At 45.3% G+C, this 27,243-nt stretch overlaps 1 protein-coding gene across 1 annotated transcript in view; it reads left to right on the top strand.

Annotated features, from left to right (window-relative positions):
• Nucleotides 1–15,624, top strand: part of LOC149119765 (uncharacterized) — a 39,963-nt gene extending 24,339 nt beyond the window's left edge. The window contains exons 3-4 of the mRNA XM_089324934.1: nucleotides 9,387–9,560; nucleotides 10,251–15,624. Of these exons, the coding sequence (XP_089181060.1) occupies nucleotides 10,448–14,173 (3,726 nt within the window). The 5' untranslated portion in view covers nucleotides 9,387–9,560; nucleotides 10,251–10,447 and the 3' untranslated portion in view covers nucleotides 14,174–15,624. The remainder of the gene's footprint in view (nucleotides 1–9,386; nucleotides 9,561–10,250) is intronic.
• Nucleotides 15,625–27,243: the final 11,619 nt, after the last annotated feature.

The following is a 27,243-nucleotide window of genomic DNA, read 5'->3' on the forward strand; positions in this document are numbered from 1 at the left end:
AAAAAAATACTAAAAGGGATAAAGTATTAAGTTGTACATCAACAGTCAGCACAAGGGCCGATCAAGTCACTCTTTCACATAGTGTCCATTTCACTTCAACAGGTTTCCTTTATGGTGCTTGGTTAGTTGTCACCGATCAGGGAGAACACATGATATTTGCCCCTCTGGGACTGGCTTATTTCACTCAGCATGATGTGCTCCAGATTCCTCCATTTTATTGCAAATGACCAGATTTCATTGTTTTTTTACTGCTGTATAGTATTCTATAGAATACATGTCCCATAATCTCTTTATCCACTCTTCTGTTGATGGGCATTTAGGTTGATTCCAGGTCTTAGCTACTGTGAGTTGAGCTGCAATAAACCCTGAGGTGCAGACAGCTCTTTTATTTGCCAATTTAATTTCCTTTGGGTAAATTCCAAGGAGTGGGATGGCTGGGTGGTATGGTAGGGATATATTCAGGTTTCTGAGGAATCTCCAGACTGACTCCCATAGTGACTTTACCAGTTTGCATTCCCAGCAACAGTGGGTTAGTGTCCCTTTTCCCCCACATCCTCGCCAGCATCTGTTGTTGGTAGATTTCTTTTTTTTTTTTCAAAGTTCTTTTCAAAAGCCTCTATTCTGTCTTTTTTTATCTTTTATTTAGTAAATATAAATATTCAAAGTACAGTTTATGGATTACAATGGCTCCCCCCCCATAATTTGCCTCCCACTCACACCCCTCCCATCTCCCGCTCCCTCTCCCATTCCATTCACATCAAGATTCATTTTCAATTATCTTTACATACAGAAGATCAATTCAGTATATATTAATTAAAGATTTCATCATTTTGCACCCACACAGAAACACAGAGTGTAAAATAATGTTTCAGTACTAGTTATAGCATTACTTCACATTGGACAACACACTAAGGACAGATCCCACTTGAGAAGTAAGTACACAGTGACTCTTGTGGTCAAACTAACAATTTGACACTCTTGTTTATGGCATCAGTAATCTCCCTAGGCTCTTGTCATGAGTTGCCAAGGCTGTGGAAGCCTTTTGAGTTCGCCGACTTCAATCTTATACCGACAGGGTCATAGTCAAAGTGGAGGTTCACTCCTCCCTTCAGAGAAAGGTACCTCCTTCTTTGATGGCCCCGTTCTTTCCACTGGGATCTCACTTGCAGAGATCTTCCATTTAGGTCTTCTTTTTTTTTCAAGGGTGTCTCAGCTTTCCATGCCTAAAATACTCTCATGGGCTCTTCAGCCATATCCGAATTCCTTAAGGGCTGATTGTGAGGCCAGAGTGCTATTTAGGACATCTGCCATTCTATGAACCTACTGTGTATCCCGCTTCTGATGATGGATCATTCTCTCCCTTTTTGATTCTATCAGCTAGTATTAGCAGACACTAGGCATGTTGTGTGATCCCTTTGACTCTTAGACCTATAAGTGTGATCAATTGTGAACTGAAATTGATCACTTGGACTAGTGAGATGGCTTTGGCACATGCCACCTTGAAGGGATTGTATTGGGATCACATGGCATGATTCTAACTCCACCATTTGGGGCAAATCCAATTGAGCATGTCCCAAATTGTACATCTCCTCCCTCTCTTATTCCCACTCTTATATTTAACAGGGATCACTTTTCAGTTATATTTAAACACCTAAGAATAATTGTGTGTTAATCACAGAGTTCAAACAACAGTACTAGAACAAAATAAAGAGAAAATACTAAAAGGGATAAAGTATTACATTGTACATCAACAGTCAGCACAAGAGCTGATCAAGTCACTGTTTCTCATAGTGTCCATTTCACTTCGACAGGTTTCCCCTTTGGTGCTCAGTTAGTTGTCACCGATCAGGGAGAACATATGATATTTGTCCCTTTGTGACTGGCTTAATTCACTCAGCATGATGTGCTCCAGATTCCTCCATTTTATCGCAAATGACTGGATTTCATTGTTTTTTTACTGCTGTATAGTATTCTATAGAATACATGTCCCATAATCTCTTTATCCACTCTTCTGTTGATGGGCATTTAGGTTGATTCCAGGTCTTAGCTACTGTGAGTTGAGCTGCAATAAACCCTGAGGTGCAGACAGCTCTTTTATTTGCCAATTTAATTTCCTTTGGGTAAATTCCAAGGAGTGGGATGGCTGGGTGGTATGGTAGGGATATATTCAGGTTTCTGAGGAATCTCCAGACTGACTCCCATAGTGACTTTACCAGTTTGCATTCCCAGCAACAGTGGGTTAGTGTCCCTTTTCCCCCAATCCTCACCAGCATCTGTTGTTGGTAGATTTCTGTATGCGAGCCATTCTAACCGGGTGAGGTAACACCCCATTGTGGTTTTGATTTGCATTTCCCTGATGGCTACTGATCCTGAAGATTTTTTCATGTGTCTGTTGGCCGCTTGGATTTCCTCTTTTGAAAAATGTCTATTTAGGTCCTTGGCCCAAATCTTAAGTGGGTAGTTTGTTTTGTTGTTGTGGATTTTCTTGATCTCTTTGTAGATTCTGGTTATTAATCCTTTATCGGTTGCATAGTTTCCAAATATTATTTCCCATTCTGTTGGTTGCCTCTTCACTTTCCTGACTGTTTCTTTTGCAGTACAGAAACTTCTCAATTTGATGCAATCCCAAATGTTAATTTTGGCTTTCACTGCCTGTGCCTCCGGGTTATTTTCCAAGAAGTCTTTGCCGATACCTATATCTTGCAAGGTTTCTCCAATGTTCTCTGATAAGTTGATGGTGTCAGGTCGTAGATTTATGTCTTTAATCCATGTTGAGTGGCTTTTTGTGTAAGGTGTAAGGTAGGGGTCTTGCTTCATGTTTCTGAACATGGAAATCCAGTTTTCGCAGCACAATTTGTTGAATAGACTACCCCTGCTCCAGGAATTGGTTTTAGATCCTTGATCAAATATAAGTTGGCTGTAGATGTTTGGATTGACTTCTGGTGTTTCTACTCTGTTCCATTGGTCTATCCATCTGTTTCTGTACCAGTACCATGCTGTTTTGATTACAACGGCCCTGTAATATGTCCTGAAATCTGGTTATGTGATGCCTCCGGCTTTGTTTCTGTTGTCCAAGATTGCTTTAGATATTCGAGGACTCCTGTGTCTCCATATGAATTTCAGCATCATTTTTCCAGATCTGAGAAGAATGTCTTTGGTATTTTGATTGGTATTGTATTGAATCTATAACTTGCTTTTGGGAGAATGGACATTTTGATGATATTGACTCTTCCAATCCATGAGCATGAAAGATGTTTCCATTTTTGATATCCTCTTCTATTTCTTTCTTTAAGATTTTGTAATTCTCATCGTAGAGATCTTTGACGACCTTGGTTAAGTTTATCCCAAGGTATTTGATTGTTTTTGTGCCTATTGTGAATGGGATTGACCTTAGAAGTTCTTCCTCAGCCATGGCATTGTCTGTGTATACAAAGGCTGTTGATTTTTGTGCATTGATTTTATATCCTGCTACTTTACCAAACTCTTCTATGAGTTCCCATAGTCTCTTAGTAGAGTTCTTTGCATAATAAATAAAGAATCACATCATCTGCAAAGAGAGATACTTTGACTTCTTCCTTCCCAATTTGTATCAATTTAATTTCTTTTTCTTGCCTAATAGCTCTGGCTAGAACCTCCAGAACTATACTGAATAGCAGTGGTGAGAGTGGACATCCCTGTCTGGTACCAGATCTCAGTGGAAATGCTTCCAACTTTTCCCCATTCAATAGGATGCTGGACGTGGGTTTTTCATAAATTGCTTTGATTGTATTGAGGAATATTCCATCTATACCCAGTTTGCTTAGAGTTTTCATCATGAAAGGGTGTTGTATTTTATCAAATGCTTTCTCTGCATCTATTGAGATAATCATTTGGTTTTTCTTCTGCAGTTTGTTAATGTGGTGCATCACATTCATTGATTTGCGCACATTGAACCATCCCTGCATACCAGGGATAAATCCCACTTGGTCTGGTGGATGATCTTTCTGATGTGTTGTTGCATTCTATTGGCCAGAATTTTATTGAGGCTTTTTGCGTCTATGTTCATCAGGGATATTGGTCTGTAATTTTCTTTCAATGCTGCATCTTTTTATGGCTTAGGGATTAAGGTGATGCTGGCTTCATGGAAAGAATTTGGGAGGATTCCCTCTTTTTTGATTGTTCTGAATAGTTTGAGAAGAATTGGAGTTAGTTCTTTTTAAAATGTCTGGTAGAATTCAGCAGTGACTCCATCTGGTCCTGGGCTTTTCTTTGTTGGGAGGGCCTTTATTACTTATTCAGTTTCTGCCTCTGTTTTGGGTCTGTTTAGGTTTTCTTTTTTTTAATTTTTTTTGACAGGCGGAGTGGATAGTGAGAGAGAGAGAGACAGAGACAAAGGTCTTCCTTTGCCGTTGGTTCACCCTCCAATGGCCACCGCGGCCGGCGCGCTGCGGCCGGCGTACCACGCTATCTGATGGCAGGAGCCAGGTACTTATCCTTGTCTCCCATGGGGTGCAGGGCCCAAGGACTTGGGCAATCCTGCACTGCACTCCCTGGCCACAGCAGAGATCTGGCCAGAAAGAGGGGCTACCGGGACAGAATCTGGCGCCCCGACAAGGACTAGAACCCAGTGAGCTGGCGCTGCAAGGCAGAGGATTATCCTAGTGAGCCGTGGCGCCGGCCTTGTTTAGGTTTTCTATATCTTCATGGTTCAATTTAGGTAGGTTGCATGTGTCCAGGAATCTACCCATTTCTGATAGATTTCCCTGTTTGCTGGCATACAACTCTTTGTAGTAATTTCTGATGACTCTTTTTATTTCTATGGTGTCTGTTGTTACGTTTCCTTTTTCATCTCTGATTTTATTGATTTGGGTCTTTACTCTTCTTTTTTTAGTTAGCTGGGCCAATGTTATGTCAATTTTGTGTATTTTTTCAAAAAAAACAGCTCCTCGTTTGGCTGATTTTTTGCTAATGTTTTCTTGGTTTCAATCCTGTTGATTTCTTCTCTGATTTTAAGTATTCCTCTTCTCCTGCTAGTTTTGGGTCTGGTTTGCTGCAGTTTTTCTAGATCCTTGAGATGCACTGAAAGCTCATTTATTTGGTGCCTTTCCAATTTCTTGATGTAGGCACCTATTGCTATAAACTTTCCTCTTACACTGCTTTTCCTGTATCCCATAAGTTTTGATATGTTGTGCTGTTGTCCTCATTTACTTCCAGAAAGTTTTTGATTTCTCTTTTGATTTCTTCTATGACCCAGTGTTCATTCAGGAGCATGTTGTTCAATACCCATGTGTTTGCATATGCTCTAGGGATTCCTGAGTTGCTAATTTCCAACTTCATTCCACTGTGGTCTGAGAAGCTGCATCGTATGATTCTAATTCTTTTGAATTTGCTGAGACTTGCTTTATGGCCTAGTATGTAGTCAATCCTAGAGAAGGTTCCATGTGCTGCTGAGCAGAATGTAAATTCTTTAAGTGTAGGATGAGAAGTTCTGTAGATATCTGTTACATCCATTTTGACTATAGTGTCATTTAAATCTACTGTTTCCTTGTTGATCTTCTGTCCAGTTGATCTGTCTTTCTGAGAGTGGAGTATTGAAGTCCCCCACTACTATTGCATTGGAGTCTAAGTCTCCCTTTAAGTCCCTTAACATATCTTTTAAATAAACCGGTGCCCTGTAATTAGGTGCATATACATTGATAATCGTTATATCTTCCTGTTGAATAGATCCCTTCATCATTATATAGTGCCCCCCTTTGTCTCTCTTAACAGTTTTGTGTTAAAGTTTATTTTGCCTGATATTAAGATGGCTATACCAGCTTTTTTTGGTTTCTGTTGGCATGGAATATCTTTTTCCAGCCTCTCACTTTCAGTCTGCATGCATCTTTGTAGGAAAGATGTGTTTCTTGTAAGCAGCAAATAGATGGGTTTTGTTCCTTAATCCATTCAGCTAGTCTGTGTCTTTTAATTGGAGTGTTGAGGCCATTAACGTTCAATGTGACTATTGATAAGTAGTAACTTTGCCCTGCCATTTTCCCAAAGATATTTTCTAATACATGCTTTGAACTTCGTGTGATCTTTTACTGTGAGGTTTTCTTCATTTACCTTCTTTCATATTCGTGACCATGTTTCTGTTTTTCTGTGCTTCACACATCTTTAAGCATCTTTTGCAGGGCTGGACGGGTGTCAACAAAATCTTTCAATTTCTATTTGCTGTGAAAGGTCTTTATTTCACCTTCATTCACAAATGAGAGCTTTGCAGGTTATAATATTCTGTGCTGGCAGTTTTTCTCTCTTCGTGCCTGGGCTATGTCTTGCCATTCCCTCCTAGCCTGTAGAGTTTCTGATGAGCAGTCTGCTGTGAGTCTAATTGGAGATCCTCTGAGGGTAACCTGGCGTTTCTCTCTTGCACATTTTAGGATCTTTTCTTTATGTTTCACTGTGGTGAGTTTGATTACAATGTGTCATGGTGAGGATCTCTTTTGGTCATGTTTACTGGGGGTTCTATGAGCTTCCTGTACTAGGATGTCTCTGTCCTTCTCCAAACCTGGGAAGTTCTCTGCTAGTATCTCACCAAAAGGCCTTCTAATCCTTTCTCTCTCTCCATGCCTTCAGGAACTCCTAGAACCCGAATGTTGGTTTTTTTAATAGTGTCCTGTAGATTCCCAACAATGTTTTTTAAATTTCTCATGTTCTTCTTTTCTTTGGTTTGACTGTATACTTTCCTGTGCTCTGTCTTCTAAGTTCAATATTCTCTCTTCTGCTTCACTGGCTCTGTTTTTAAGGCTCTCTGATGTGTTTGTCATTTGATCTATTGAATTCTTCATTTCATTTTGATTTCTCTTCACTATCACACTTTCATGTTCTACTAGTTTCTGCATTTCAGTTTGATTCCTCCTTAAGATTTCGTTTTCACGAGAGGGATTTTCTATCCTGTCCAGTAAGGATTTCTGTAGTTCAAAAATTTGTTCTTGAAAACTTCTAAATGTTCTTATCATAAATTTTTTGAAATCCGTATCTTGCATTTCTTCTATCTCATCATCTTCATAATCTTGGATTGGGGTGTCTTGTTCATTTGGGGGGGCGTCATAATGTCTTCATTGTTCTTATTTCCTTGGTTTCTGTGTTTGTTGCTTGGCATTGTGGAGATATTCTTTGGTTTCTTCTTCCCTCGCTGTGGTGTTTTTTCTCGTTATGCTATGACTGTATTAAGTGGACTGTCTGCTTTTGATGGATCCTTAGAGGCTCCTGATGGGTGTGGCCAGAGAGCTCTGTTTGGTTCTTCAGGGTTAAGGGTGTGCCAAAGCTGACACACCCAGGTTAGGTGTGGTAAATCTCTCTCTCTCTCTTTCTCTCTCTTTTTATTCAGCAGGGAAGTAATTCCACACAGCTGAGCGGAATTGAAGGCAGTCAATTTCTGATCTCTGCCTCCTGTGGGTTTAATATGCGTCTGCTCTGTCCCAAGAACCCCACAAAGGATTTATGCAGTCCTCAGTGTAAGCTCAAATTTCTCTGCCATCTCCCACCGGGTTGCCAAGGTTACCGAGTTTTCGTACTCTCCTGAGAGCACTCATGTCTCCTTGAGTTCTCTCCCACACCTTCAGTTCTTCACAGTCTCAGTTCATTAGCTCCACACATTCACCAGGTCCCAACCTCCTGTTATTTCACTCCCCCAGAGTCAGGTTTTTCTGCTTGGCTAATGGCAGGCACAGCCCCTATGTATGTCCAAAACGGCGCCTGCTCTTTGTCTTGCTTGCCCTTGAACGGTGAGTGGAGAGAGAGATTCATGTCCATACTGGTCCATTTTTTTTCCCTCTCTCCTCTAGTTAGCCTGGTGAAATTTCCCCCACGGGACCTCAAGCCTCGTTCCCTCTCGGCTCCTCCTTCCGCTTTCCCGCCGGTGTCTCAGGCAACTGGGGTTTTGGCTCACCTCCCTTTCCACCGCTGGTGCGTAGATTCCATGGCTGGGGTTCCGAGCCATGGGCGGCCGTGCCCTCCACGTGGGTCCACTGTGAACCAGCAGTTCCGGAAGAGTTTCCTCTGCTGTTTCTTCCCTAACTCTTCCTTGAAACTGCAGTATCTCCACTTGCATTAAACTGTCTTTTCCCGGACTGTCAATGTGCTCCCTTCCTATTCCACCATCTTGGGAATATCTTGGCGTGTATATTTTTAAATTGAGGACCTAAATGGAGCCATAAATGGCATTTTTCCTGGAAGAGAACGGTTGACAGGGATGTGTAGAGGCAGTGAGAGTGCATTACATGCATGGATCCCAGGCATTGTGGTTCTGTGTGCGCTTGTGTATACGCACATGTGTGCCTGTTCGTGCTTGTACTGGGGCTTGAGGGTGCTCCGTCACATGTATACTGTAAAACGTGTGGCAGGTGCAGCTGAGGGGAGACTGAAGCAGCTGAGTCACCTCTGTCATTCCTTGTCCCCCGTGGTCTCTGTCGTCATGACACCAGGGCCCTGAGCTCTCTGACACAGAGGGCGCCAAACCCATGAGATCGTAGACCCTTGTCCAAGAAAGGTTTTGTGTAGGAGAGCCCCAAAGCATGACTATCTCATCGTCACTGTACACTAAAAATTCCATCTAGGAGTGTGTGCTTCCACAAAGGCAGACATGCCAGCGGTCGCCAAGGAGATGACCTCTTTGCTTTAAGAAACCAACTTCGAGGTCAGTGGTGCACAGGCTGGGTGTACAGATGAGTTGTACTGCGTGCAGGTGGAGTGCAGAGAGAACAGCCAAGCGTGTTCTGCAAGTGAGTGGGAGTGGGAAGATGGGAAGAGCAAGACAAAGAGAATGCCTGCCTCTCCCACAGTGCATGTTCCCAGCACTTTGGCCGCTGCATTCAACAGTTGGGGAAACACTGGAAGCCATGGTTGCAAAGAGATTCCCCAAAAGCAGTGTGAGAAAGTGAGCCTTTTCAAGAAAGTTGTCCAAGCTGCTCTTACGTTAGGAACTTTGGTTTCATGTAGTGCACAGGGGAGCACGAGGAATAGGGAATGCGTTGGAAGCACCCACATCAATAGGGTAAGGTGAGCGTGTGTCACATGCCCTCCCCTGGGTTGGTCCTCCCATGAAACTTACACTCTGCAAGCCAGTTTAATGTTGTTTGAGAGCTGGGGCAGGGGGGGAGACGCATTTTTGCTTCCAGTGCGGACAGAGTCCCAGAAAGCCTGCTGAAGTCACGTTCGAGTGTCTGGGGCGGAGGCAATGGTGAAAGCTGGAAACATTTTTGAATGCAGGAGAAGGAAGAAAAGATATGTGATATCCACTTTCCCGGGTCGGATTAAGCTATCAGTCCTCCTTCATGGGGTCTTGCATTCTGGAGCTGGGGATGGGAGCAGGTTGAGAAAAGTGCCCCCAGGTCATGGGTTTAATTTCCTATCTCTTTGGCACCTTACAGATCAGCCACTGAAAGGGAGCCAGTGCTAGGTCTCCACGGCTGGCCTCATCTGGTCTGTGGAAGGACGGTGTGTTTCACAGCAGGTCAGAGGTCTACTGACAGGCAGCAGCTGGACGTGACAAGCGAGAGCTCCAGCTCCCAGGAGAAGACTCACCGCGACCCACGTGACACTGGGTGAGACTCCTCTCTGCTAAAGATCCACCTGCAACCATTCCCTAGTGACATCTGGGGGGTGCGCGGTGCTATTCCCTGCTGCTCATGCTGCAGTCACTTGTGTGATAATGGGATGTCACAGATTCAGGGTGGGTGGCAGAGGATTTTAAGCACCACACAGACCTGCAGGTCTCAGCCCAGGCCCAGTGTGGGCAGCAGCCATTATCGAGTTGCAGGTGATTATGGGGGAAACTCTGCACTCTGTGTGCAAGCTCCTGAACATGGCTCTGTGCTGGTACCCAGCGTCTGTGCCTAGGGGTTGGCCTCTGGCTTCCGGTGGTGGACAGGGCCGCATTGGCACCTCAGGAAGGAAAAGAAGGAAGCCTTCCCCTTGGTCGAAGCTTGAGGAGCCCTGAAGCCACACTGTGACCAATTAGGAAAAGGGAACCCCGACACTTCAGCCACCCACCCAGTCGGGTGCTCTTCCGTGTGCCACTAAGATGAGTTTGGGGAGCACTGTGGTGTTTGGTCGCTACTCTGACACCTCCCCTCTCTTTTCCCAGAAACTTGCCCTCCCTCTGCCCCCTGTCTGAGACGCACTCCCCTTCCTTCCCTACGGTAGCTCCCCTCGGCCTCATGGAGCAGGTGCTTCCACTTCCACATTATGATTGCGTTCTGATAGACTGCTTGGTTTCTTTCTCCGTGTTGCAGTGTGCTCCACGATCATCCTGGACAGCTCGAGTCCAGGCCTCTCGGGAGGACTCGCGGGGAGGAGCACAGCCCCCACCTGCTGTGTACCCTTTGCAGTCCTTTGGCAAAGGAAATCGGGCCCAGAACAGCGGCGGCAACAGCAGCCAGACACCGAGGCCGCTTCTGAATTCCTCTTGGTGTGAGGCACTCGAGTCGCAATGGTTGCCAAGTACATCCTGTGTGACTGGCGGGGCCACTTATGGCCAGCAAAGGTTTTGTCCAGACGCGGCCCCTCAGCAAAAGCTAAGAGGAAGAAGGCGCTGTTACTAGCCGTTCAGATCCTCGGAGTCGATGAAAAAATCAGAGTGAAGAGAGCAGACGTGAAGGCCCTGACCACCTCTGACCTCGAAGCGGTCGCCTTCTCAGCTAGGACAATGCCGAAGGGCAGCATGCCACTGGGCCAGAAGAGGGGCTACAGAAGGGCCCTGAGAGCGGCCTGGGAGATGCTACGCAAGAGAGCAAGCTGGGGCCAAGAACAAAAAGCAAAAGCGCCAAAGGCGCTAGCACCGCCCCAAAAGACCAGACAGAAGCCAGGCTGCCCACTGGCTCGTAAAAGGCATAGGAAGCCGAGAAGGGCCCTGTGGACCAGGCGCAAGAAAAGTAAGAGGCCAGGACCGGGACCAGGGCCGATGCCTTCAGAGAGCGAGGATGCCTTCCTGCTGGGCGAGAAACTGCAGGAGCCCATGAGCGCCGCCCCTCCTGCAGCCGCTGTGCAGACCGAGGCCCCCCACAGCTCCAGTGTGGGCCAGAAGGTCCCGACACTGGCGAGCCCGAGAAAGAGAAAGGCAAAAGAAAAGCCAAAGGGCAAGAGAGGAAAGGCAGGCACCTCGGCAGTCGCATGCCTGACCCCCACGGTCGTGGAGGAGGGTGCTGGTGCCACCCAGGACCAAGGGGTTCCATCTCAGCCCCTTGGGCTACCCCGCGCTGAGCCCAGGGCTGTGTACAGAGAGGCAGAGGACAGCTGCCCAACGACCCAGGCAACGTCCTCAGAGTGCTCCGTGTCCACTGAACGTACAGAGGACTCTGGAGAAGATACCTCAGAGGCAGTCTCACAAGCGGCTAGGGTGCCCTTCAAAGACCGTCTCCCAAAGCTGCGAATTGTCTTCCGTACACCAAAACGAAAAAAGAAGCTCCGGAAAGCAGCCCGTGACAAGGGGCCTCCCAAGAGCCGTGGGAAGACTGGCAAGAAAGGGGGAGAGGGACGAGTCACAGGACTCCTGACTCCCGGGGAGAAGTGCTCCAACAAAAAGCAAAGGCTGGTTGACAAAGGACCAGCCAAGGTCCCTAGAAAGGCTGGCAGGAAGGAGGAAGAGGGACCAGCCACAAGCGACACGGCTCTCCAGGAGACGCGTGCCACCAAAAAGCGAAGGCTGGATGACAGAACACGTCCCGAGATCCGTGGGACATACAAGAAAGGGGAAGAGGAGCCGTCCACCAGCTCTGCAGCTCCCCGGGCGACACCCCGCATCAAAAAAGGAAGGCCGCCCCGCAAACGACCACGAAAGATCCCTGGCAAGGCGGGCAGGAATGAGGAAGATGAGCTAGCCAGTATGTTCATGGCTCTCCACATGTCGCCCCCCACTGAAACGCAGCAGCTGGTTAACAAACCACTCTCCAAGGTCCCTCGGAAGGGTGGCAGGAGAGCAGAGGAGGGAGCACCCACCACCCTCGTGACTCTCCAAGATACACAGCCCGCTGAAAAGCCAAGGCTGGAAGACATAGAACCACCCAAGATCTCTGGGGAGCCCTACAGGAAAGAAGAAGGCCCACATGCTAGCATCGTGACTCACCAGGAGCCGCCCCCCACCGAAAAGCTAAGGCTGGCTGACGAAGGACTGCCCAAGGTCCACGAGAAGTCTGACAGGAAAGGGGAGGAGGGAGCACCCAGCAGCTTCGTGGCTCCCCAGGAGATGAACTCCATTGAAAAGGCAAGGCTGATTGACAAAGAACCGCCCAGTATCCATTGCAAAACTGACAGTAAAGGGGAAGAGGAGCCATCCACAAGCTTTGCAGCTTCCCAGGAGACACCCCCCATCGACACGGGAAGGCTCGATGACAAAGAAATGTCCGTGGTCCCTCAGAAGGGTTACAGGGAAGAGGAAGAGCGACCAGACGTTAGTGTCGTGGCTCTCCACGATACATGCCCCACTGAAAAGCAAAAGGTGGTTGACAAAGGAATGCCCAAGATCTGCAGGAAGTCAAAGAAAAAAGCGGGAGAGGGAATATCCACCAGCTTTGCAGCTATCCGCGATTCGCCCCCTGCCAAAAAGAAAAGGGTGGTTGACAAAGGACTGTCCAAGGACCCTCGGAAGGGAGTCAGGAAAGAGGAAGAAGGACCAGCCACCAGCATCCTGACTCTCCAAGAGTCACCCCCCATTGAGAAGCTGAGACAGGTTGTTAAAGTACTGCCCAAGGTCCACTGGACTTACAGCAAAGAAGAAGAGGAAGAATCCACCAGCCTTGCAGCTCGCCAGCAGTACCCCCTCACTGAAACGGGAGGGCTGATTGATAAAGGACCACCCAAGGTCCCTGGGATGAGTGACAGGAAAGAGGAAGAGGGACCAACCACTAGCACTGTGACTCTCCAGGAATCACACATCGCTGAAAAGCAAAGGTTGGTTGAAAAATTATTTCCCAAGCTCTACTGGAAGTCCGATGGGGAAGCAGGAGAGGGGCCATCCACCAGCTTTGCGGCTCCCCAGGATGTGTCTCCTGCCAAAAAGAGAAGGCTGGTTGAGAAAGGACTGTCCAAGAAGTCTGGCAGGAATGGGGGAGAGGGACCATCCACCAGCCTTGCGGCTCTCCAGGATTCGCCCCCCGCCAACAAGCAAAGGCTGGTGGACAGAGAATCACCCAAGACCCCTAAGAAGGCTATCAGGAAGGGAGAAAAGGGACCAGCCACACCGAGCCCCATCGGAAAGGGAGCGCTGGTGTGGTTTAAATTTCAGGAGCACCCGTACTGGCCGGCAGTGGTCAAGAGTGTCAGTGAGACAGACAAGACGGCCAGGGTGCTCCTGATTGAGGCCAGCCTGTGTCCAGAAAAGCGCGGCATTCGAGTTCCTCTTGCAAGACTGAAGCACCTGGACTGTGCAGGGAAGGACAAGTTCCTGAAGACAGCCCGGAAGGCGTACCCGGAGGGTGTGAACTGGGTCTTCTCCCTGATCACCCATTACCGAAAGCAACTCGACCGGGGCTCTTTCGTGGGCTCTTTCCTGAACTATTACGCCGCCGATGTCAGCTACCGTATCAGGAGAGTCATCCAAGACAGCGAACTGGACATCACCTTCCCCAAAGTGGACTACACCGAACTGGAAGCCCTGGAAGATTCTGAGGAGACCGCCCTGCAGGGAATGCCATCCCACAAGAAAATTCTCCCCGACCGCACGAAGGCTGCGTGGGACCAGAAGCTGGTGGATTTCATCGTGAAGAAGAAGGGGGCCGACGGCCACCTCCTGGCCATCCTGAAGGGCAAGAAGCAGTCCAGGTGGCTAAGGTCATTTCTGAATTCCCACCAGTACGTGGTGTGCGTCGAGACATACCTGGAGGACGAGGACCAGTTGGAACTCGTGACGAAACATCTACAACAAGTCTACGAGCATATAGACCAGAGGTTGCAGGCTCTGGTCAGAGACAAAGTCAAATTCGTGCTGGAAGTCCTCCTGCCAGAAGCAATCATTTGTTCCATTGCTGCCCTCGATGGCCTAGAGTACAAGGACGCAGAAAAGAAATACCTGCAAGGGCCGCCCGTGCATTACCGCGAGAAGGAACTGTTTGACAAAAACAGCTTAAAGAGAGTGAGAAGGAGGCTAGCCTCCACGTGTGCTGCGAGCAGTTCTCTGGGCGCGCCTGGCCCTCAGCACGCAGCCTCCTCGTCATCTCAGTAATCAGGTGGAGCGCCACGTGGGCCCCTGCTCTACCGCAGGTGGACAACATGTGCAGCTGCTTTTGGATCCACCTCTAGCACTTGTGGGGCGCCACACTCATCCACCTTTGTCCTCCACACGCCCTTCACAAGCCCCTCTGCACGCATTTGCCTTGCCGTCCATGCTCGCACGGACAGACTCATCCAGACATTTTCCAAAGAAAAGGCCACGATTGTTCCCAGCATGTCTCTCTGACTGCAAGCAGCATTTCCGGAGAGGATGCATACTCTGATTTACACCGCAAAGCACTGAAACCGTCCGGGATGCAACCACCATCTTTCAGACCCTCGTGCACCTTCTCACAGAAACATCACCTGCGTTTCTCTTGGCGTTAGGCCTAACGCTGAAATGAACGAGTGGGTTCCTTCCCAAGGTAATTCCCGAGGTTTCCCTGCCATGCCTCTTTATGCTTTGCTGTTTCTTTGATTTTTAGAAAATAGCCCTAAGAGCTGAAACTAATGACACAAACGCCTTCCCGCATCTCAGCCCTGCCCTCTGCTACCTTTTCCCGAGGCAATGCCGAGTGGCAGACAGAAAGCCCATCGGGCACCGGCACGCTGTCCACGTGTGAGGGAATAACATCTCGGCGGGCAGGAAGCACTCCACCGCCTCACGCAGGATGGCTCACTGGGCTTACCCGAAATCCTGCCCATGTGGTAGCTCTTCTTCCACAGCTGAAGCGTGTCCCGAGGCACACAGGTTCTCGGCTGACCTCGCGACTGGGGGCGGCTGGACCCTCTTCCTACAGCTGCCTGTCCCGGAGGATGGCGGCCCCGAACCTCCCAGTCACAGGCCCGCCTCTCCACACCTTTGAGTAGCGCCTGGCTGCCCAGGCGTGCTCCTACTCTGCTGGAAATTGCAGGAATCCCAGCACCTTGATCCGGATCCCGGATCCCCGCCCTGGAATCCTCTGCCTGCCACCAACCCAGCTTTACCTCCCAGCTGACTCATTTAGCCAGCCCCGACAGCTTCCCACGGTACGAAGGCAGACCACCGAGTCATACCAGGCTGCTCGAGCAGGGGACAGCTGTGGCTTTTCACCTAAATGCCACCCTTGTTGGGACGTCATGAAGCATGCGCAATTGAAAGGGACATTCCACATCCCGTGGGTTCTTAGACTAACTTAAGCCAAGGCGTTTTGAGAGCAAATGTCAGAAAAGCTGGTTTGTTTCGAAAACTTGGTGCGGAAACCAACATGAAGGACTTAAGTTGAACTTTACTGTGTTTGCTGTGTGTAGTTCTTACAGGGAGCCAGCTGTTCTCATGGAGACTGGTATCCATTCACGTGACGGTGTGGTATTGTCAGATTTGCAGAGTGTTTGCAACCACAATGTGTCTTAACCTAATATATGCTCCCTTGTGCTTTAGATTGTACAACATAGATGGAGTGTTTGTGAAAAAATTCACATGCACACACACCTAAAGAAAGTATAGTTTGGGAACTATAATGATTGCTGTTGTCTTGTTTGACTGCCTATTCTGAATTTTCTCCTCAATTTAAGTAAACATTTTTTCTTGCTTGATTTTTCACTCATTTTAGAAAAGGCCCTTTCAAATTGTGTTAAGTTGAACCTTGACAGAGCCAGCCTACACTCTGCCACACTCTGCCTTAGTGAGAGTGACCCTGGGAAGATGATGCCTATAAAATCCAATTATATTGTGAATTATGAATTTTTTTCTTTTTTTATTTACTTTTTTACGGGCAGAGTGGACAGTGAGAGAGAGACAGAGAAAAAGGTCTTCCTTTTCCATTGGTTCACCCCCCCAGTGGCGCTGCAGCCAGCGTACTGCAGCCAGTGCAGCACGGTGATCCGAAGCCAGGAGCTTTCCCCTCGTCTCCCATGCAGGTGCAGGGCCCAAGCACTTAGGCCGTCCTCCACTGCACTCCCAGGCCACAGCAGAGAGCTGGACAGGAAGAGGAGCGACCGGGACAGAATCCGGCGCCCCAACCGGGACTAGAACCCGGTGTGCCAGCACCGCAGGCAGAGGATTAGCTTATTGAGCCATGGCGCCGGCCGAATTTTTTTGTTTCTAATGAGCCTTTATCTGTTTTTAAGATTTATTTATTTATTTTCAAAGAGTTACAGAGAGAAATGGAGAGACAGTGATCTTACATCTGCTGGTTTACTCCTCCAGTGACTGCAATAGCCAGGCCTAAGGCAGGATCTAGGAGCTTTTTCCAGGTATCTCATATGGATGGTAGAGGCCCAAACATTTGGGCCATCCTCTGCTGCTTTTTCCCCAGGCCATTAAACAGGGAGCTGGATCAGAAGTGGAGCAGCAGGACAAGAACAGGGCACATATGGGATGCCGATTTCATAGGCAGCTGCTTTACCCACTATTTCACAACACTGGGCCCCGATCCTATTTATTTTCTTCTATGTGTCTATCTTGTAAATACAACATTTGGAACATAGTAATTCTTCTCACCATACTCACCCTCCCACCCACTTTCCCACCCCTCTACCTTTACCTTTCCTGTTTAGTTAGTGCTTCTCAAATATGATTTTGCTTTTTCCCCACTTCTTCTCACCCCTCCCTTCCACCCCCTTCTTTCCTTTTAGAAAATTATCTTTAAAGAAGAACTCAAGAATGATACATAATTTGTGAGCTCTTATACTTATAACTTATGAAACACTTAATACACTAAAAGGAAGTAATTCTTTTTTTAAAGATTTATTTATTTATTTGAGAAGTAGAGTTATGAAAGTGAAAGGGAGAGAAAGAGAGAGGTCTTCCTTCTGTTGGTTCACTCCCCAAATGGCTGAAACGCCCAGAGTTGTGCCAATCTGAAGCCAGGAGCCAGGAGCTTCCTCTGGGTCTTCCACATGGGTGCAGGGGCCAAAGGACTTGGGCCATCTTCTACTGCTTTCCCAGGCCACAACAGAGAGCTGGACTGGAAGAGGAGCAGCCGGGATCAGAATCGGTGCTCATATGCAATGCTGGTGCTGTAGGCAGAGAATTAACCCACTGCACCACGGCACCAGCCCCAGGAAGTGATTCTTGAGAATAAGTTTTACTATTGAGTGTCATGATACAATGCTTTGGGGACAGAGAGCCGTTGCACAGTGATTGTTTATTTAATAATTAACACTCTTATGTATGATGTCAGTGATCACCTAAGTCTCTTGACATGAACTGCCTCCACTATAAGAACCTTTTGGATTCACTAGCTCGACAAAGCCATAAACAAAGTAGAAGCTCTCTCCTCCCTTCAGAGAAAAGTACATCCTTCTTGTTTCCACTGGGGTCTAACCCACAGAGGCACTTTATGTAGAACTTTTTTGCCAGAGTGTCTTGGCTTTCCATGCCTGAAATGTTCTCGTGGGCTTTTCAGCTAGATCACAATGCCTTAAAGGCTGATTCTTGTCGCTCCCCCTCTTTGTGGAGGAACGACACAGGACCCTGCGCTGTTCTTTCGTCTGCTCGGCCCTTCCCGGGTTTGCTGCTGGTTCTTCCCGGGTTGGTTACCGTCCCTTCCACCTCCGTGGAAGGGTGGTTCCCCCTGCCACATTCCCCACTTCCGCGGGGGAGCGGCACACCGCCGGCCGGCTCTCTCGGGGGCTGCACAGGTGTTCCTTCAGGTAGATGTTCCCCTCAGATGTTCCTGGTGCATGCCGTCTCTCTCCTCCTTTATAGTCCTCCTCCGCCAATCTTAACTCGGCTGCCCACACGCCGAGTACGCTGCTGTCCTCCAATCTGGAGCAGGTCCTACAGTTTATTGGTTGAACTGGAGGCAGCTGTGTAGAAGCTGTTTTCTCCTCTCCCAGCGCCATATTGTGGGAGAGCAGATGCATAGAATAAGTCTTAATTCCAGTAACTTAGTCTAGTCCGGGTTGCTCCCCACAATTCTGAGGCCAGAGTGCTACTGAAAGCGATTGTCATTCTGAGTCGACTGTATGGACTGCATTCCATATTGAAGCCTTCACTCCTTTTTAATTCTATTATTTTCAGGCAGTTAGTTCTATTTATATGATCATTTTAACACTTGCTCCTATCTGTATGGTCACTTTACCAGATAATCTTATCTATTTGATTTCTAACACTTAAGCTGCTATTTTTAGCAACCAGCTTAAGGGAATTTGGCCCCCCAAGGCAAGTTTTTGAACTGTACCCTTACAAGTAAGTCCATAGGAATGTATGCAGAGCTATACTTTTTTGCAGTTATGAACTTCATATATTTCACAATTACTAATTAAGATCTTGGTACTTCTTCCCACCATGTCCACACTCCCACTGGCATTCCCACCCCTCTTCCTCTTACCTTTATTACTCTTATTTTTTACTAAGATACATGTTCAATTAACTTTATACACATATGGTTAACTCTATGTTAAGAGTTCAGTGATTAGTATGAAAGAAAAAAGGAAAAGAAAAACAAAAATATAGAATAAAAATCTGTTCCTAAGTCAAGATAAGGGCTGTTCAAAGTCATTTCTTCTCTAAGTGTCAATTTAATTTCTACAGGTTGCCTTTTAGGTGTTCTATTAGTTTTCAGAGGTCAGGGAGAACATATAAATTTGTCTCTTTGGAACTGGCATATTTCAATAAGTATGATGTTTCCCAGTTTCATCCATTTTGTTGCAAATTACCAAATTTCATTTTTTCTTTAGTGCTGTGCATTATTCTACGGTGTATATATCCCATATTTTCTTTATCCATTCTTCGGTTGACGGGCATTTGGGTTGATTCCATGTCTTTGCTATTGTGAATTGGGCTGCAGTGAACATGGAGGTATAGATAGCTCTTTCATATGCTGATTTCATTTCCCTTGGGTAGATTCCCAGGAATGGGATGGCTTATTCATATGGTAGGTCTATATTCAGATTTCTGAGGTATCTCCATACTGTCTTCCATAGCGGCTTTAACAACTTGCATTCCCACCAACAGTGGATTAGGGTACATTTTTCCCCACATACTCACCTGCATTTGTTGTTTGTTGATTTCTCTATGAAAGGCATTCCAAACAGGATGAGGTGAAACCTCACTGTGGTTTTGATTTGCATTTCTCTGATGGCCAGTGATCCTAAGCATTTTTTCATGTGTCTATTGGCCATTTGGATTTCCTCTCTTTTTTTTTAATGTTTTTTTTCTCTTTGGGATAACCTATTCTCTCTCTTTTTAAAAAATATTTATTTATTTATTTGAAAGAGTTACACAGAGAAAGAAGGAGAGGCAGAGAGAGAGAGAGAGGTCTTCCACCTACTGGTTCATTCCCCAATTGGCCATAATGGCTGGAGCTGGGCTGATCCAAAGCCAGGAGCTGGGAGCCTCTTCCGGGTCTCCCATGCAGGTGCAGGGGCCCAAGGACTCAGGCCATCTTCTACTTCTTTCCCAGGCCAGAGCAGAGAGCTGGATCAGAAGTGCAGCTGCCAGGACTCAAACCAGTGCCCATATGGGATGCGAGCACTGTAGGCGGCAGCCTTACCCGTTACACCACAGTGCCAGCCCTCTGGATTTCCTCTTTAGAAAAATGTCTAAGTCCTTTGCCCATTTCTTAACCGGATTGTTTGTTTTGCTGTTGTTCAGTTTCTTGAACTATTTATATATATAATTTATAATCCTTTATCAGTTGTATAGTTTGCAAATATTTTCTCCCATTCTGTTGGTTGCCTCTTCACTTTGCTGATTCTTCCTTTTGCAGTGCAAAAGCTTCTCAATTTGATGTAATCTGATTTGTCAATTTTGGCTTTGATTGCCTGTGCCACTGGGGTCTTTTCCAAGAATTCTTTGTCTATGATGATGTCTTGTATTATTTCCACAATGTACTCTAATAATTTGATGATGTTGGGTTATAGATTAGGTCTTTAGTCCATTTTCAGTGGATTTTTGTGTAAGGTGTAAGGAAAGGGTCTTGGTTCATGCTTCTGCATGTGGAGTTCCAGTTTTCCCAGCACCATTTGTTGAAGAGACTGTCCTTGCTCTAGGAATTGATTTTATTTCCTTTATCAAAGGTAAGTCGGTTGTAGATGCTTAGATTGATTTCTGGTGCTTCCGTTCTGTTCTGTTGGTCTATTTGTTTTTGTACCAGTATCAGCCTGTTTTGATTATAACTGTCCTGTATTATGTCTTGAAATCTGGTATTGTGATGTTTTCGCCTTTGATTTTGTTGTATAAGATTGCTTTTGCTATTTGGAGTCTCCTGTGTTTCCATATGAATTTCAACATCATGTTTTCTAGATCTGAGAAGAACATCTTTGGTATTCTGATTGGTATTACACTGAATCTGTAAATTGCTTCCAATAGTATAGACATTTTGATGATATTAATTCTTCCAGTTCCAGAAAAATCTTCCATGTTTTTGTATCTTCTTCTATTTCTTTCTTTAATGTTTTGTAATTCTCATCAAAGAGATCTTTGATATCCTTGGTTAAACTTATTCCAATGTATTTTATTATTTGGTACCTATTGTGAATGGGATTGATCTTAGAAGCTCAGCCATGGAATTGTCTGTGCATACAAAGGTTGTTGATATTTGTTTGTTGATTTTATATCCTGCTACATTTCCAAACTCTTCTGTGAGTTCCAATAGTCTCTTGGTGGAGTCTTTAGGACCCTCTATAGATAGGATCATGTCATCTGCAAATAGGGATAGTTTGACGTCCTCCCTCCCGATTTGTAGCCCTTTGATTTCTTTTTCTTGTCTAATGGCTCTGGCTAAAAGTTCCAGGACTATATTGAATAGCAGTGGTAAGAGTGGGCATCCTTGTCTGGTTCTAGATCTCTGTTGAAATGCTTCCAGCTTTTCCCCCATTCAATAGGACACTGGCTGTGGTTTTGTCATAAATTTTCTTTATTGTGTTGAGAAATGTTCCTTCTATTCCCAGTAAATGCTTTCTCTGCATCTATTGAGATAATAATTTGGTTTTTGTTCTGAAGTTTGTTAATATGATGTATCACATTGATTTTCGAATGTTGAACCATCCCCTGCATACCAGAAATAGATCGACTTGGTCCAGGTGAATGATCTTTTGATGTATTGTTAGATTCGATTGGCTAGCATTTTATTGAGTTTTTTTGCATCTGTGATCATCAGGAAGATTTGTCTGTAGTTCTCTTTCTCTTATGTGTCTTTTTCAGGTTTAGGAATTAAGGTGATGCTGGATTCATAGAAAGAATTTGGGAGGATAACATCCCTTTTGATTGTTTTGAATAGCTTTAGAAGAATTGGAGTTAGTTCTTTAAATGTCTGGTAGAATTCAGCAGTGAAGCCATCCATCCAGCCCTGGCTTTTTCTTTCTTATGAGGGTCTTTATTACGATTCAGTCTCTGTCTTGGTTATGGGTCTGTTTAAGTTTTGAATCTACCCATTTCTTCTAGGTTTCCAGTTTTGTTGGTGTGCAGCTCTTTGTAATAATTTCTGATAACTCTTTTTATTTCTGTGACGTCTGCTGTTATGTTTCCTTTTTCATCTCTGAATTTTTTAATTTGGGCCTTCTCCCTCCTTTTATATTAGTTGGGCCAATGGTTTTCCAATTTTGTTTATTTTTTCGAAAAACCAGCTCTTTATTTTGCTAATCTATTGTATTACTTTTTTTAAAACTTTGCTACAAGTTTTTTTTTTTTGACAGGTAGAGTTATAGACAGTGAGAGAGACAGAGAGAAAGGTCTTCCTTCTGCTGGTTCACTCCCCAAATGCCGATCCAAAGCCAGGAGTCAGGTGCTTCCTCCTGGTCTCCCATGCAGGTACAGGGGCCCAAGCACTTGGGCCATCCCCCATTGCCCTCCAGGGCCACAACAGAGAGCCAGACTAGAAGAGGAGCAACCAGGACCAGAACCCGGCACCCATATGGGATGATGGCACCGCAGGCGGAGGATTAACCAAGTGAGCCATGGTGTGGCCAATCTATTCTATTACTTTTTTCATTTTGATTTTGTTGATTTCTACTCTAATTTTAATTATTTCTTTTTTCATACTAGTTTTGGGTTTGGTTTACTGTTGTTTTTCTAAGCCCTTGAGATGCACTGATAGTTCATTTATTTGGTGCCTCTCCAATTTCTCCAATTGCTATAAACTTTCTTCTTAACGCTGCTTTTGCTGTAGCCTGTGAGTTTTGATATGGAGTGTTGTCAATTCATTTGTTTCCAGAAATTTTTTGATTTCTCTTTTGATTTATTCAATGACCCACTGTTCATTCAGGAGTATGTTGTTCAGTCTCCATGTGTTTGCAAGTTTCTAGGGGTTCCTGAGTTACTGATTACCAGCTTTATTCCATTGTGGTCAGAGAAGATGCAGGATATGATTTTGATTTTTTTGAGTTTGCTGAGACTTGCTTTATAGGCTAGTTTGTGGTCTATCCTAGAGAAAGTTCCATGCACTGGTGAGAAGAATGTGTATTCTGTGGCCGTAGGATGGAAAGCTCTGTAGATATATGTTAGGTTCATTTGATCTATAGTGTTGATTAATTCTGTTGCTTCCTTGCTGATTTTCTGTCTGGTTGATATCTGTCCATTGCTGAAAGCAGGGTATTGAGGTCCCCCATTACTATTGTATTTGAGTTCATGTCTCCCTTTAAATCATTAACATTTCTTTTAAATAGCCAAGTGTCCTGTAGTTAGGTGCATATACATTAATTATAGTTACATCTTTCTGTTGAATTGATCCCTTAATCATTATATAGTACCCTTCTTTCACTCTTTTAATAGTTTTTGTGTTAAAGTCTTTTTGTTTGATAGTAGGATGGCTACATCAGCTTTTTTTGGTTTCTGTTCGCATGATCATCTTTTTCCATCCTTTAACTTTCAGTCTGCGAGTATCATTGGTGAGATGTGTTTCTTGTAGGCAACAAATAGATAGGTTTGCTTTTTTGCTCCATTCAGCCAGTCTCTGTCTTTTAAATGGAGAGTTGAAGCCATTTACATTCAAGGTAACTAAGAATGTAACTATTGTTAAGTAATGATTTTGCCCTGCCATATTTCTTTTAATAGTCTTATTTTTATTATTTATTTATTTGAAAGGCAGAGTTACACAGAGAGAGGAGAGGCAGAGAGAGAGGTCTTCCATCCGCTGGTTCACTCCCCAATTGGCCACAATGGACGGAGCTGTGCCAATCCAAAGCCAGGAGCCAGAAGCTTCCTCCAGGTCTCCCACACGGGTGCAGGGGCCCAAGGACTTGGACCATCTTCTACTGCTTTCCCAGGCCATAGCAGAGAGTTGGATCAGAAGTGGAGCAGCCGGTACTTGAACTGGCACCCATATGGGATGCCGGCACTGCAGGCAGCAGCTTTACCTGCTACACCACAGTGCCGGCCCCCTATTTTTTTTTACTTTGGGTTTCCTGTGTACTTTCACTGGGTGATGTTCTGCCTTCACCTTCTTTCGTAATTATGTTCCTGTTTCTATGTGTAGCACATCCTTGGGCATTTTTTGTAGGGCAAGGCAGGTGGTGACAAATTCTTTCAATTTCTGTTTGCTACGAAAAGTCTTTATTTCACCTTCATTCATAAATGAGAGCTTTGCAGGGTACAGTATTCTGGGTTGACAGTTTTTTTCTCTTAACACTTGAAATATATCTTGCCATTCTCTCCTAGTCTATAGGGTTTCTGATAAGATGTCCGCTGTGAGTCTAATTGGGGTTTCTCTGAATGTAATGTGGCATTTCTCTAGTGCGTATTTTAGAATCTTTTCTTTATGTTTTACTGTGAAAAATTTTATTACAGTGTGTGGTGGTGAAGGTCTTTTCTGGTCGTGTCTATTGGGAGTTCTTTGTGCTTCCTATACTTGGATGACCCTTTCTCCAAATTGGGAAAGTGTTCTATTATTTCATTAAAAAGGCCTTCTACTCCTTTGTCTCTTTCTATGTCTTTAGGAACTCCTAGGATTCATATGTTGGGTCGTTTGATAGTATCTTGTAGATCTCCAAGTATTTTTTAGTTTTCTAATTTTTTCTTGTTGTTTTTAGTCTGGTTGTAAAATTTCCAGAGATTTGTCTTCTTGTTAAGATAATTCCTTCTTCTGCCTCATCTACTCTGTTGTTGGGACTTTCCACTGCATTTTTATTTGTTCTATTGAATTCTTCATTTCTTGTATTTCATTCTTATCTCTCTTTAATATCTCAATTTCATGGAAGAAATTTTCATTCATATCATATATAGTTTTTCTTTAGTTCATGAATTTTCTTCTGATTGCTTCTAAGTGATCTGATGATTAGTTTTCTAAATTCCACTTCTTTCATTTCCTCAATCTCTTCATCTTCACCTTCTAATATTGAAATATTGTAATGTTCCTTTGGGGTGCTCATAATGTTGTCTTTATTTACATTTCTTCCTTTGTTTCTCAGTATTTGTGTAGTTTTTTTTTATTGTCTGGTGGTTTTTATCTTTGGTCTGTGTCTCCATGGCTTAGTGAGACGTCTATACTTTCAGTGAGTACCAAGAGGTGTGTGCTGGGTGTGGCCAGGGTGCTCTGTTCAGTATTCCAGGGTGAGGCAAGTATACAAGGTAAGAACCCTGTTTGGCTTGGTAGATCTCTGGTCATCTGGATGGAAGAGAATGGTTACCTCTGTTGGTGTGACCTACCCCCATCCTCACATCTGTGGGTTGCCCTGGAGTTAGTCACCAATGTGCTCAGCACTCTTTTGTACTGCTTAATGACCTACACCTTTGATATGTGGAGTCTTTCCTGTGAGCACAGTTCCCTCTGCTATGAGCTGCTGTAGGTAACTGAGGAGTGTGGGGGCCATGCGGAAGTGCTCTGTAGTTGCCCAGGGCTTAGCCACCTTTTTTCTCAGACTCAGCTCTGAGGGTGGCTTCTTTTCTCTGGGTAGGTCTATGGGTCGCAGGCGTGCAGAGCTCTGGCCCACTAGAGCCTGGCTAAGTTCTCGATGGTGGTGGGCAGATAGGAGATTCCCATAGGCGTGGCTTCCCCTCCTGTTGCAGGGCAACTGGGCAACTGGCTTGGAACCACTTGCAAGGTTGCATGGAGGGGGATGGAATTCTTCTGAATTGTTGTGGCCCTCACTGGGTGGGGGGTGAGGCGACACCCACTATTTCTGGGCACAGGCACAGGAGGTGGGGGCAGTAGCCCCCTGTCTGGTCTGCTGGGGCCAGCATTCTCCCCAGGTCCAAGTCTCTGCTGTTTTTTTTTTAAGCCTTATTTGCTCTTTCAGTGTGGACCTGGACCAACTCCATTTTTTTCACTGGGTCTCCCACTATGGACTTCCCATGGCTTTATCTTAGGTGTGTAGTTTCTCTCCTTTTTAAATATTAATTTTGCCTCTGGGGCCGATGCCATGGCTCACTTGGTTAATCCTCCACCTGCGGCACCAGCATCCCATATGGGTGCTGGGTTCTAGACCCAGTTGCTCCTCTTCCAGTCCAGCTCTCTGCTGTGGCCCGGGAAGGCAGTGGAGGATGACCCAAGTGCTTGGGCCCCTGCACCCGCATGGGAGACCGGGGAGAAGCATCTGGCTCCCGGCTTCGGATTGGCATAGCTCTGGCCATAGCAGCCATTTTGAGGTGGTGAACCAATGGAAGGAAGACCTTTCTCTCTGTCTCCCTCTCTCACTAACTCTGTCAAATAAATTTTTAAAAAATTGCCTCATGTGTGTTGGACCATCCTGCCACTATTCCACCATCTTCATGAAGTATGAGTTTTTATGACGACACCACCTCCAATGTGTGAATGGACCTCATACACTGAGAAAAACACACTTTATTTTCTCTAACACTGTGTCTCCTGGTTCAGAATTACCACCCAGCAACTTTCTTATGAAGCCCTGTGTGTCTCATGTTTCTGATATTTTGTTACTGCATATTCACTCATTCATTGGTGAGGAGAGCAAGTGAGGTGTAAGTTAAGGTTTTTCTATGGAAATAAACTGCCAGTGCCATAGAAAGTGATGGGAATTTGATGACCAAAGTAACAATCTAAGTTGTAACATGACTAAGTTGCACTCGTTCATCCTGTGGGTGAGAAATATTTATCAATGTCATGTGCTAATTTTCTATGTGAACCCAGCATCCCAGAATTCCCTGTGTTACAGGTGTATGATAGGTGTATGTTGGAATGAAGAAAGGGGACATAGTCTTCCTTGGATGTCATTTATACTGAAGCCTTTTTTTTTTTTTAAGAGAAGCAGATGAGCCCTTGACAAACCTCTTTTCTGCTCCGCTTTGAATCTTGGTCATTGCGAGGCTTTGGGGCCGTTGTTATGGATTGGTGGCTCTGTGGCTTCTCAGATTCATTCCAGCCTGAGCAGTTGTTAGAGTCACTCTACCATTGCCCTAAGCCGGGTCTCTATCACAGGTGAATGTGTCTGATGGGAAAGTCCCAATTGTCATCTATCTTAATTCATTGGATAAGGAGACCCCCTATCCTCTGGTTGTAGGGAAGAGTGCTGAATATCAGACCCTGATCTTATTGGTTCAATGTCTGCACAGTGATGACATGCACAGTGTTCACAGGTGTTTACATCAATGCATAGACCTGACAAGGAATGAGTGGTGAGCATTGGAATATTAAATATCTAGAATCCTCTGAGCTCTCATCTGGGCATTAGCAATACCCTAACCTTTGGTAATTAACTAGCAATCTCCTTGTTCCTGGAGACCTGCAAAGACCTCATCTACAGAAGCCACCTCAGAAGATGTTTATTGTCGTGGCATCCAGCCTGCTAACTTTCATTGCTATGGAACTGACTAGGGTAAAGTATGAGTAGGTAAAGTCACAGTACATCAAAATACTGGAGGAAAATACAGTTTCTGTTTGGGTGAGATGCCTTGTATTCAGATGAACTGCAGGACCTGATAATATTTACTTTGATATATCATTATATGAACTGGGATAACATATGTGGGAATGGATTTATGAGGACGTTGAACCAGCAAAATGGATACAATATATACCTAAGGGAGAACTTACTTACCTGGGAGCAGAGCTGGGACTTGAGGTTCCATGTCTTGAGGATGGCCTAATATCCTGCTGGAATGGTGCCTTTATATTTGAACAACATTCTGTAGTGAATGACAAAAATATGGAAACTGCCTCAACAGAATATGGACAAATTGGTAAGTATGTGCAAGGGCATGGG

The sequence above is a fragment of the Oryctolagus cuniculus genome, chromosome X, assembly GCF_051225735.1.
Source record: "Oryctolagus cuniculus isolate XC-2025 breed Fujian yellow rabbit chromosome X, ASM5122573v1, whole genome shotgun sequence".
Classification (NCBI taxonomy): Eukaryota; Metazoa; Chordata; class Mammalia; order Lagomorpha; family Leporidae; genus Oryctolagus; species Oryctolagus cuniculus.